The sequence below is a fragment of the Alexandromys fortis genome, unplaced genomic scaffold, assembly GCF_014885135.2.
Source record: "Alexandromys fortis isolate MF-2015 unplaced genomic scaffold, M_Fortis_MF-2015_v1.1 scaffold_22, whole genome shotgun sequence".
Taxonomy (NCBI): Eukaryota; Metazoa; Chordata; class Mammalia; order Rodentia; family Cricetidae; genus Alexandromys; species Alexandromys fortis.
Window position 1 is genome coordinate 12,025,047 of NW_026067900.1, and position 12,767 is coordinate 12,037,813.

The 12,767-nt window shown below is 44.9% G+C and overlaps 1 protein-coding gene and 1 long non-coding RNA gene across 4 annotated transcripts in view; one reads left to right on the plus strand and one right to left on the minus strand.

The window, feature by feature from the left end:
* The window catches only part of LOC126491269 (uncharacterized), an 18,426-nt gene extending 17,533 nt beyond the window's left edge, over positions 1 to 893 (plus strand). For both annotated transcript variants that reach the window (XR_007589367.1, XR_007589368.1), the window contains exon 3: positions 519 to 893. This is a non-coding gene — a long non-coding RNA (uncharacterized lncRNA). The remainder of the gene's footprint in view (positions 1 to 518) is intronic.
* The window catches only part of Slc17a5 (solute carrier family 17 member 5), a 39,066-nt gene that overhangs the window by 9,573 nt on the left and 16,726 nt on the right, over positions 1 to 12,767 (minus strand). For both annotated transcript variants that reach the window (XM_050126467.1, XM_050126477.1), the window contains exons 5-9: positions 11,295 to 11,381; positions 10,522 to 10,640; positions 8,762 to 8,920; positions 4,170 to 4,302; positions 900 to 1,047 (exon numbers count right to left, since the gene is read on the minus strand). In XM_050126467.1, the coding sequence (XP_049982424.1) occupies positions 900 to 1,047; positions 4,170 to 4,302; positions 8,762 to 8,920; positions 10,522 to 10,640; positions 11,295 to 11,381 (646 nt within the window). The remainder of the gene's footprint in view (positions 1 to 899; positions 1,048 to 4,169; positions 4,303 to 8,761; positions 8,921 to 10,521; positions 10,641 to 11,294; positions 11,382 to 12,767) is intronic.

Below are 12,767 nucleotides of genomic sequence, written 5' to 3' on the forward strand. Positions count from 1 at the left end.
CCCCCCCCCCCCCCCCCCCCCCCCCCCCCCCCCCCCCCCCCCCCCCCCCCCCCCCCCCCTCTCTCTCTCTCTCTCTCTCTCTCTCTCTCTCTCTCTCACACACACACACACACACATGCACACAGTACATGTAGAAGTCAGAGGGCAATTCTGTGGAGTTGGTTGTCTCCTTCTACCTGTACATGGCTTCCAGAATTTAGACTCAAGGGGTTATCAATCTTGTTGGCAAATGTTTTACCCTTTAAGCCATCCTGCTGGCCCCATTTATTTATTGAGACATGGCCTCTTGTGTCCTAGACTGGCCCTGAACTTCTGATTTCCTTGCTCATCTTCCAAGCTCTGGGCCTACAGGTCTGTGCCACAGTTTATGCATTATGGGGATCGAATCCATAGCTCCACGATGCTAGGCAAGCATTCTACCAACTGGGCTAAATTCTCAGCTTTGTCATTCATCTGTCCGATCAAAGCCCCATGGTAGCTCCTGAGGGTGGACTCTCACAGAGCTCTCGTTCTAGCAGGCAAGGACCCGAGTCACACCGGCACAGCAGTGAGCAGGAGAACACCACGCAGGAGGCGGAGGTAGCTCAAGCCAACACTTACCGGTTGTGTAAACTGAAGTCTAGCAAAAAAACCTTAAAGTCATTCCTTTAGTAGTCAAATTCACGGAAAGGAGAAATAAGAACGGTGGCTTCCAGGACGTGGGAAGAGGGGGAAATGTGGCGCCAGTGTTCATTTACTAGACACAGAATTCCAAATGGAGATGTAAAAGTTGAGGGACTGTAGTGGTGATGGCTGCACTACAGTGGCTAAAATGGCAAATTTTATGTTGTCTGTGTTTCACTGTGACTGTAAGGAAGGAAAGCAAAGACAACCCAGCCAACCTTTGTATTTGTACTCACGAAGGAGCTATATCCAGATGGTTGATGCTAAATCCCGAAGAAGCAAAGCCTCCTAGTGTCGTGGAAATGGTGAGGAACGCAACAGCCAAAGAATAGTCACAGCCTATAAATCCAGCGGCGACCAGGAAAACTGCAGGGCCAACCATTCCTGGAGTTCCAAAGTCGAAGGAGAAAAAGAAGCGCCATTATTGCATTCGGTCTCTTTAAAACTGCAGAAGCCTGAACTGGATCGTGCTGCCACCTACTGTAGAAACACGGAACTGCCTGGAAGACGGAAGGGCTTCATTCCTTTCCTCACTGGAAAGCCTTCCAGGAAACGTGACCAGAAAAGGAAATCCCCTCCACCCCGCAGCGCTATTCAATCTGCACCTGATAAAGGCTCAGTCAACCTCTACAGAGCTGAGAGTCAAGGAGAAAAAGACTGAACAATCCCAGTACTCAGGATCTCTGTGAGTTCGAGGCCAGACTGGTCTACAAGAGGTAGTTCCAGGACAGGCTCCAAAGCTACAGAGAAAGCCTGTCTCAAAAAACAACAACAAAAACAAAAAACTCAACCAACCAAACAAAAATTGAACAATAGGGTTGAAAGGAGAAGCAAGAGCTGATACAAAATGTGATAAAATTCACATTATCACAGTAGATAAATACACAGTGAACTCTAGAGAGATGGGTCAGTCACTAAGAGTGCTTTCTGCTCTTACAGAGGATCCGAGTTTGGTCCCTAGCACTCATGTTGGGTGGCTTACAACCATCTGTAAGCATGCACACACAGACACACACACAGACACACACACACACAAAGACACATACACAGATACAAAACAAGTCTTAGAAAAATAATAAACGCTGTTGGATGAAGTTAGAAATGTGATCTGTCTTGGTTCTAAGAACTGATGACAAGACGCACATGCACTATGCAGTCTTGGTTGGGGGAGACAGACTGGGTGCAAAGGCAATTATTTCACTTAGAGATGTGCAGTCTAAGTCAGAGCAGTATGGAATGGGAGAGCATCTCCCATAGTGGGTGCTCAGCAGGTGTTTGCGGAATTTACCTAGAATGGGTCCTTTCACAGCATAATTTTTTGTTTGATTGAGACAGGGTTTCTCTGTAGCTTTGGCTGTCCTGGAACTCAATCTGTAGACCAGGTGGGGCTTGAACTCACAAAGATTCACCTGCCCCTGCCTCCTGAGTGCTGGGATTAAAGGCATGTGCCATCACTGCCTGGCTTCACAGTATGTATAATTTTTTAAAAAAGATTTATTTTATGTGTATGTGTGTTTTACTTGCATGTATGTCTGTGCACCACGTGTGTGTGTCTAGTACGGCTTGCATGTATGTCTGTGCACCATGTGCATGTCTAGTATGGGTGGGGCTAGAAGAAGACACCGGATCTTCTGGAACTCAAGTTACAGAGAGTTGTGAGCCACAAGTGGGTGCTGAGAACCAAATCAGTGAACTCTGGAGGAGCAGATCTCCAGCTCCCAAATTTACATTTATTTATTTAGAAAGGATATTGCTATGTAGTTCTGGCCTGCAATTTACTATGTAGACCAGGCTGGCCTTAAACTCACAGAGATCTATCTGCCTGCCTCTGCCTCCCAAGTGTTGGGATTAAATTTACTGCCATTCCCAGATCTAATTTACGTAAAGCATGTTATTTTTATGTATGTTGTGTGTATTCTCTGGTCCCTGGAGAGGCCAGGAGAGGGTGGCAGATGCCTTGTAGGTAAACTTACAGGCAGTCGTGGCTGTGGGAACCAGGTTTCACATGTGAACAAGATAGAGGATTATTCTTTTCTGCTGCCTTGGCTAACTGTGACATGAAGAGACACGCATATATTCCTGCTCTATATTCAAGCCCTCATGCCTCTGGAACTTCCGGAGTGATTAACATTGTCTTTTGTTGCTAGTAATATAACTGGTAACGTTGGGACCAGTGGCCCTAGACAGTATGTTTTTTCCCAGTATTTGAGACAGGGCTTCAGGTAACCCAAGCTGCCCTCAGACCAGTCACGTATTAGAGGATGACCTCAAACCCCTGATTCTGCTGGCTCTACTTCCCAAGTCCCAGGATGGTAGAGATGTACCACCAGACCTGGTTCTCAAGGACTTTTCCTTTTTGAGATGGAATTTTATTATGTTACCCAGTCTGGCTTCAAACTCTTGTCCTCAAATGATCCTCTGGCCTCAGCCTCCCCAGTAGCTGGGACTGGCTTTCAACAAGACCAAGAAAAAAAAAAAAAAAAAAAAAAAAGACCAAGATACCAGTGTCTTTGGCAGAGATGAGGGTCATCTGAAGGATCATGATGGCCACTGATTTACTCGATCATGCTGGCATAATGAAGCCTCCACAGAAACTCAAAAAAAAAGACAAGGTTTGGGCTGGGCGTGGTGGTCCAGCTCTTGACAGTTGGAATTGGAAGCTGTGAATTTTGAAGCCAGACCCAGGTACTACAGCATCGAGAATTTGCTTTAGAAACAGAGTACTGACCAAGTAAGCACACCTGTAATCCCAGCACTCAGGATGGTGAAGCAGGGGGACTGCTTTGAGTTCCAGATGGCCTGGAATTAGCCTGATCACACAGTCAGATTCTGTGCCAACAACAAACAGACCAATAACCAACTAACAAAAAAACAAACCAAAGGACAAGGATGCGCTTCAGAGGAGCTTCTAGGCAGCAGAACACCAGTGGAGATCCCGGGTGGTGGTGGAGGTGCACCTAGGCAGCCCTTCCCATACACCTTGCCTCGAGGATTTTCCTATCTGGCTGTTCATCCATAGTGTCCCCCTTTTTTTTTTTTTTTTTGGTTTTTCGAGGCAGGGTTTCTCTGTGGCTTTGGAGCCTGTCCTGGCACTAGCTCTTATAGACCAGGCTGGTCTCGAACTCACAGAGATCCGCCTGCCTCTGCCTCCCGAGTGCTGGGATTAAAGGCGTGCGCCACCATCGCCCGGCCATATTGTCCCTTATAATATGATAATGAGTGAGCAAACATCTGTCTGTCTCCCGCGTTCTGTGAGTTAGTCTAGCAAAGTAATCAAACCCCGATTTAGTCAGTTGAAAGTGTCGGTCACAGTCCAGTTCTTGTGACTAACCTCTAAAGTGGAGGAGGGCAGTCTTGGGAGACTCAGCCCTTACACCCAGCTTGTGCGCCGAAAAATGGGATGTGTGTGGGGAAACCTCACATCTTAGTGATCAGAGGCAAAGGGTTTTGGGGTGTTATGGGTATAACTAGGAGGCAAAATAAAACTTAAGATTCATCTTACTTACCCACGAGGGTAAAAATTCTCCGAACACTTATAGTTGAAAAATTCCACTTGACCCTTAAATAATCAGCGGCTTGGCCGCAGGGAATCATGCAGAGCCAACAGCCAAAATAAGGCAACGCGGATAAGATCCCATTCTGGAAGGGGGAAAGAGATATGGGATTAAACACGGTAGGGCACACGAGTCACAGATAACCCTGGCTATCTGAAAACAGCAGACATACAGTGGAGGAGCAATGTGTTGATAATGTTCAGGTATCAGAGAAAGTATGTTTGGCATTTGCAGGGATCTTGGGGCTCAATTTACCCATCCCTGTGCCAACCGGTCTCACGGGGAAACAGTACTGTCTATTCCGGGTCATTGAGGACGCTACCTGGAATTCGGAAAGTCTTCCGATCAGCCTGCATTGCTTCCCACAGAACAAGCTGTTTTTATTTCTTGCCTCCACCTCCTGAGTGTGCACCCATCCCTAACCCGAGCACAGTTTCAGTCTCCAAAAAAATTTATTCAAAATCTTTTTTATTACAAAATCAAATGTATAGTTTAATAAAGTGGAGATCTGAGAGTCATTTATGCCAAGCAGAGCATCATCAGCTACCCAGAAGCCCTGTCTCAATTCTACCTCTTCCTGTAAGCCAGCACCACCCAGTCACAGTTACAAACACTCACCTCCAGTTACCATCCCAAATATGTGTGCGTCCCTAGACACTTTCATTTGGTACTGGCTAAACTAGAATGCAGCCTTCAGTTATTTAAGAAATGCTCATGTCTTTTTTTAAATCTATATTTCTTTTCAATGATTTTGCATCATCCTAGGCTGCAAATGGAGTTCAAAGCAATCCTGGGCTCGAAGGAAAAAGTTAGAGAGCAATAATACAGGAAAAAACAATAAAAAAAAAGGGAAATGAAAACTCAGGATAATCAATGAGACTAAACACATATAAAAAAAAAGCTAAAAACAAAGCGGAGAGGCGCTTTAAAGTTCTGTTTTTCTTTATTCTGTTTTGAAAGACTGTGTAGCCTTGGCTGTCCTAGAACTAGCTCTGTAGACCAGGCTGGCCCCCAACTCACAGAGAGCCTCCTGCCTCTGCTTCTCCGGTGCTAGGACTGCCACCACTGGGTGCTTTAAAATACAATTTGACATCTAAGTGTCCCAAAACAAACTCCACTGTAAGCAAAGGGCATCTCACGAGTCTCACGAATGTTTGAACTGGGTTTCTATGTAACTACAGAGTTACTAGGAACCCTATTCCCATCCAATGAGATAGGGTCTCACTTCCTACGGCTAGGCTAGAACTCACTCTGTCGTCCAGGCTGGGATTGATTTATGGCAATCTTCCTGCCTCAGCCTCCCGAGTGCTGCTAGTCTCAATTCTCGTAAAACATGTTTTAAAGACTTAATTTTTCGGAGGGCAATACTGGGGACTGAACCCAAGGTCTCATTCGCACTGCACAGGCAAGCAGGCTACTACTGAATTATATGTCCAGGCTGAGTCTACATCTCTAACGCCTGCAGGAACAAAACTGTTGGGTTCACTTTTCCATGGCGACTGCCTTATATTTCCCATGGCAGCGCATGAAGATTCCAATTTCTCCAGATCCTAACCAAGACTTTTGTGGTTTCCGTGTAGCTCCATGTGGCTCAAGCTGGCCCGGATCCCTAGGTCCCCTCATGCTTTAGTTTCCCCAGTGCTCCGGTTACAGGAATGTGCTACCATGCTGGCTAGTAATGCTACTTGAGTCTTAGAAAGAAACTTTGAAGAATGATGGGACCTTCTGCTCTTTATACTATTCTTTTTGTTTGTTTGTTTGTTTTTTTTTGGTTTTTCGAGACAGAATTTCTCTGTGTAGCTTTGGAGCCTATCCTGGAACTAGCTCTTATAGACCAGGCTGGCCTCGAACTCACAGAGATCCACCTGCCTCTGCCTCCCGAGTGCTGGGATTAAAGGCGTGTGCCACTACCGCCTGGCCTTTCTTATACTATTCTTTATAAGGGTAATTACATCTCCTTTGGAATTTCTTCTACTGAGACTTTCTGTGCTCCTTTGATATCTGGCCTCTTTTTTCTCAAATTAAAAATTTTAAGCTGTGTGTGTGTGTGCTCACACGGGAAATGCACATGTGTGTGTGTGCTCACACGGGAAATGCACGTGTGCCACGGTGAGGGAGCAATTAGTGGATGATTTGCAGGGATTGGTTCTCTCCTTCCAGGGAGCAGACTCAGGTTGTCAATAAAGCTATCTTTCTGGTCTTTTAAAAAGTAATATTTTCATAGTCGGGTGGTGGTGGTACATGCCTTTAATTCCAGCACTTGGGAGGCAGAGGTAGGAGGATCTCTGTGAAAAGCGAGTTCCAGGCCAGCCAAGGCTATTACACAAAGAAACCCTGTCTCAAAAAAACCACATACCACAAAACAAAACAGAACTAATGCTTTGTTTATTTTGTGTGCACATGCATGTGTATGCGTCACAGTGCACAGGGCAGAGGACACGTTTTGTGGTCGGTTCTTTTCTACTCTGTGGGTCTGGGGACTAAAGTCGGGTTCTCAGGCCTCCTGCAGAGGTGCCCCTGTCTGCTGAGCACGTTCCCTCACTTAAACTCTGTTTGTTGGGACCTTTGTGCTTACACATTAAGGATTTTAGATTTTCTTCCCCTTTGAAGGAAAACACCACAAAGCTTCCTTATAAGTTATGCTTCTTTACGTTTCTCGGTCTCTCCAAAGACAAGGTTTTCTGTTTCTCCCTAACTGAAGACCCCACAGAAATGGGCATCTTCAGGAAGGGTTTACTCCTGGGGCTGGAGAAATGGCTCAGCAGTTACGAGGATATTGCAGTTTGGTACCTAGCACCCATGTCAGGGTGGATCACAACCTCCTTAACTCCAGCTCCGGGGGGATTAGGTATCTTTGGTCTTCAGGGCATCTGCATGAAAGCACATATGATTCAACCCCCAGACACATAGTTGGAAATAAAATAAATATTAAAAATCAAATGAAGTATACTTCAGACTATACAGACTGTATAACACCCCTTGCCCAAGACCCTTGTTCCTCCCCGTCTGACCTCATCACTTCCATCCACCACTATGATGGCTGTCAGGTATCTGGGTTGTCATCTGCTCTCCAGACATGATACTAGGCACTAAAAGGACTTTTATAGGGAAAGGAATACAAGGCAAAAGGTGCCATGAACTATGACCTGGAGGATACCCAGAGGCAGACTGCATGCTTGCCATGTCTAGATGAAAATATTAAAATAAAATTTAGAAGATTTGGGGGCTGGAGAGTTGGCTCAGAGGTTAAGAGCACTGACTGCTCTTCCAGAGGACCTGAGTTCAATTCCACATGGTGGCTCACAACCACCTATAACGAGATCTGGTGCCCTCTTCTGGCATGTAGACATATATGCTGGCAGCACATTGTATACATAATAAATAAATAAATCTTTAAAAAAGTAAATAAAAGATATAAACACACTGGAAAAAAAAAGTAAAAACAGCAGAATCAAACAAAACAAAAAACACAAAAACCAAAATAAATAAATAAATAAAACCAGTGTCAGTGTGATGGCACATTCCTATAAACTCCATGCTTGGGATGGAACCAGAACAGCTAGTCTAAAGCTACTTTAAGGGTTTGAGGCTAGCCTGGGCTATACAGCAAGACCTTGTCTCAAAAATCTAAACAAGGCCAGGCGGTGGTGGCCTTTAATCCCAGCACTTGGGAGGCAGAGGCAGGCAGATCTCTGTGAGTTCGAGGGTCTACAGAGCTAGTTCCAGGACAGGCTCCAAAGCCACAAAGAAACCCTGTCTCGAAAAACCAAAAAAAAAAAAAAAAAAAATTCTAAACAAAACAGTATCTCTCTTTCCAGAAAAGGGCCATTTTACATAACTGTATAATTACAGCTCCTCTAAAATAGAGAATGAGAATAAGTGGGTAGACATGCCTGTGTACTCACACACACCTAGACACACAGAGATAGATAGACAGACGGATGGATGGATGGATAGGTAGATGGATGGATGGATAGATAGATGGATGGATAGATAGAAAGATGTATGTATGGGAGTTTAGTGCAGCAGAATACAAAAGATAGGTGTCTTAGTTATGATTATCACTGCTGTGATGAAACACCATGACCAAAAGCAACCTGGGAGGAGTGGGCTTCCTTGGTTACCTATCACAGTCCACTGAGAGAGGCCAAGGCAGGAAATCAAACCGGGTGGGAACCTGCAGGCAGGAGCTGATGCAGAGGCCACGGAGGAGTGCTGCTTACTGACTGGCTCCCCATGGTTTGCTCAGCTGGCTTTATTACAGAACCTAGGACCACCAGCCTAGGGAAAATACCACCCACAATAGCTGGGTCCTCTCGGATCAATCACTAAGAACATGCACCGCAGCCTACCTATGGTCTGCTCTTCAAGGACGCGTTCTCTCAGCTGAGGGTATCACCTCTCAACTGCTTTAGCTTGTGTGGACTGGACATACAAACCAGCCAGCAGGAGACGACTGAATTTGATTTGGGTGCAAAGGAACTGTGTGTGCGGTTCTGAAAACACGTTCTCTACACAGGAAGCAGATGATTATTTCCTCTTACCTCTTGAACATTGAACCTTAGGATTTCTTTCATATACGTAGGCAACAATGTCAGTAAAGTATAGAAGGTCCAGTTGTAAGAAAAATGCGCTACGACAATCGCCCAAAGTGGCAGTGACTTCAAGATGGACGCCCACGGCACCGTCTTCTGGGAAGAAAGCTGAAGGAGACAGGCTGAATTAGGAGACGAAAGCTGAAGGAGACAGGCTGAATTAGGAGACTGCAGCTGTGTGGACTCTTAACCACCCACCGTATTAACTAAAACTCAGCCCAGAACACGGGTCACCAACTTTAGTAGTATTCTAGGTCATAACATCAATTCCTCTGAAACGCTAGTAGCAAAATAATGAACAAATTTTAGTCGTTTCATTCAAAATATCAACTAGAGAACCTATGACTGCGGTTGGAGGGAAACATAAACAGTGGAGTTGAAACTGTCATGAAAGCTGCACGTGCCAGTCCCGCTATAAACACGAATGCTTCCGTGAAAGCGAGAACAGTGCCGTTGTCACATGTGACATGAGGAGGCTGGCGTAGGGACCGGAAGGTCTTGTTAGAGTCTGTATCTCACTATCCAGTCTTTGTTACGCTGAAAAGATCGGCAAGAATGGCGCAAAGCGGGCGTGGCGCTGCACACCTGGAGCCTCAGCTCGGCAGGAGCTTTCTGCAGGAGGGTGACGTGAGCTTGGAGTCGAGGCTAGCCTGGGCAATAGCACCATCTCAGGGGGGAACACGGGGACAAAGGGCAAAAACCAGGTGAGGGCTTTAGATGCAGCCACTGAAGATGTGACCTTCAGAGCAGGGGTATTGAAGGTGATGGACCAAGTCAAAGGCAGTCATATGAGAAGGTTGGAGAAAAAGTTTAAGACTGAACACTTCTCTTGCAGAGGACCTGAGTCTGGTCTCCAGCATCCACACTGGGTAGCTCACATTCTTCTTTACCTCCAGGGGACCTGACACCCTTTGCCTCCGAGGGCAACGGCACTGCCATGTACATATTAACACACAGACAAATAAGCATAATCTAAAAATAAATCTGAATTTAAAGACATGAGAATTTCTATTTATGCTCATTTTTATTCTGAAACAGATGTTAAATTAATAATATATTTGTGTGTGTGTTTGTTTGTTTTTTGAGAAGGGTTTCTCTGTGTAACAGTCCTGGCTGTCCTGGAACTCACACCGTAGACTAGGCTGGCCTCTGTCTCCCAAGTGCTGGGATTAATGGTGTGTGCCACCACCATCCAGCTTTAAATTATTAATATTTAGCCAGGCGATGGTGGCGCACGCCTTTAATCCCAGCACTCGGGAGGCAGAAGCAGGCAGATCTCTGTGAGTTCGAGACCAGCCTGGTCTACAGAGCTAGTTCCAGGACAGGCTCCAAAGCCACAAAGAAACCCTGTCTCGAAAAACCAAAAAAAAAAAAAAATTAATATTTAATAAATGAGTTGGTCCCAGAGTATGCTGGATAGTCACATAAGGAAGAATCCCCCAATTCGAGGGCATTAATAATGGCTTCCTCTGGGTCTGTCTGTCCTCAGTGTCTGTCTACGCAGAGGGACTCACAGATGCTCCACCACTAAGCTATGTATGCCCTTAGTTCCTAGAATGACCTCGAGAAGAAATTAGTTTTAGACATTTTTTCAGACAGTATTTTAGATATTTATTTCATTTGCTCACCCTAATTTGCTTAAGGCATGTGCAACAAAAAGATCTATTTCAAAGATTATCTTAATTTTTAACATGTGCCAAAGTGCATACCTGGTTTTTTAATGATGACACAATGTATTCTTTTTCATAATGGGAGATTGTCTTATGAGTTTCTGGCATATCACTAACCAACCACATCCACAAAATAAACCATATGATTCCAATTACACCTTAAAATAGAAAGAAGACAGTTAAACAACATTTGAATGTGTCAACAGCATTTTGTTCACACACACACACACACACATATATATAAATGTAATGTAAAATTATACTTAGCTTCAGATTTCAGATCTTCAATGGAATAGTAACTAATTATATTACCTCAATAAAATAAATATATATAAATTTAAAAAAAATTGTTCTGAGCCAAGAATGGTAGTATTGGCACTTGGGAAACTAGGGCAGAAAAATCCAAACAAGAGTCTGTCAGTCTGTAGGCCCTGACTGGCTAAGCCTTATGATTGACGTATATCATCAGAGTTATTTGAGACTATGCATGGTCACACATACCTGTCATCCTAGCAGTTGAGGCAGGAGGATTGCCTCAAGTTTAGGCTGGGCTTCATAGTGGCTACCAAGCCAGCCAGAATCTCAATCATTCCTCCAAGTGCATAGAGAATAATAGATGTAGAGAATGTCTGCAGGCCAGAAGAGGGCACCAGACCTCATTACAGATGGTTGTGAGCCACCATGTGGTTGCTGGGACTTGAACTCATGACCTTTGGAAGAGCAGGCAATGCTCTTAACCACTGAGCCATCTCTCCAGCCCTACCATTATGTTTTAAATTTACATGATGACTTAGTTAAAAACGTATACTTACCAAAAAGGTAGAAGACGTAAGTCCAATTCATATAGTAGCAAATTATTCCAGAGAGAGGAAGTGAGATTACTGTCCCAAGCTGTGCTCCTAAGCAAACACAGAAGACTTTATAAGCCTTGGAGGAAGGCGAACGAGCCAAAGGTCTACTGTTCAGGGGTGGGGAACAGGATGTGGGACAAAGAACTACTGAATTAGAAGCAGCTACGTGTGAAGACAAATCCAGCATGCTCCTAGAAAACCTAAAGCATATGTACTAGTATAGCTACATACATTACAACTCCACGGGTACTGACGAATACGAGGCACCAATCGGTGTGAGAGCCGTGCACGGTGGGTATGCGCATGCTAGTTATAAGAACGAGGCTTTTCAGAATTGGACATACTATAAACACTTGTTTTATAAATCATTTTTACCAGATAACAAAAGATATTTTAGTTAAATGCAATAGGAGCTAAATGATAGTCTGTATTTTTTTTTTTTCTCTTTTTAAAATGGGACAGGATTGTACCCTGTAGCCCAGGCTGGTCTTGAACTCTCTATGTAGCTTAGGCTTGCCTCAAATGAACAGAAATGCTCTTGCCTCAGTCTCCCAGGTGCTGGGATTACCTTGCTTTGCTAGATAGTATGTATTTACTTTTAAAGCAGGGTCTCAGGTAGCCTAGGGTAGCCCTAATCTCTATGTGTAGCTAAGGGTGACCTTGGACTCCTAATCTTCCTGCCTCCACTTCTGAAGAACTAAAATTATAGATACATGTTATTATAATCTGTCTTAGACATTATTTCTGATCCCATATTTTAGTCATTGGTAGGAGACAGATAGAAACCGATGACTATTCCGTATCAGGAAGTGTGAGAGCCACAGGACAACGCAGAGCTATTTCTGACCTCCCTAGGTGAGGGAAAGATTTATGGAGCAGCAATCAGAGTTGGAAAGCATGACTAAAATTCAGTCCCAGAGCCAGGAAAAAAGACAACTGGGAAGTAGTAACAGCTGGGCGCAGTGGTATACCCCTTTAATCCCAGCACTCGGGCGGCAGAGGCAGGCAGATCTCTGCGTTTGAGGCCAGCTTGGTCTACAGAACGAGTTTTAGGACATCCAGGACTATACAGAGAAACCCTGTTTTGAAAAACCAAAACCAAGAACAACACAGGAACAGGAAGGAGGTAACAGAATGAACAGAGGACTGAGAACAGGACAGCAGACGACAGGACTGGGAGCTTCACTTGGATAACAGAGCAGAGATGAAGCCTGAACAACAGACCGTACAGTCCCTGAGTACCAGTCTGCACTCTCCATGTGTCCTTTAATGTGCTTCTGCCACACAGGGACCCTGGTGGTGTGAGCTCTCACTGTCTAATCCAAGGTAATGTGCTAGCCAGTCCCAGTCGACAGGCTTCCGACATATCAGCGGCTGCTCACGTGCAGTGAACTAGCCGCTGCTTGCTCCAGAGTGGCTCCTCTCCTCACTTGC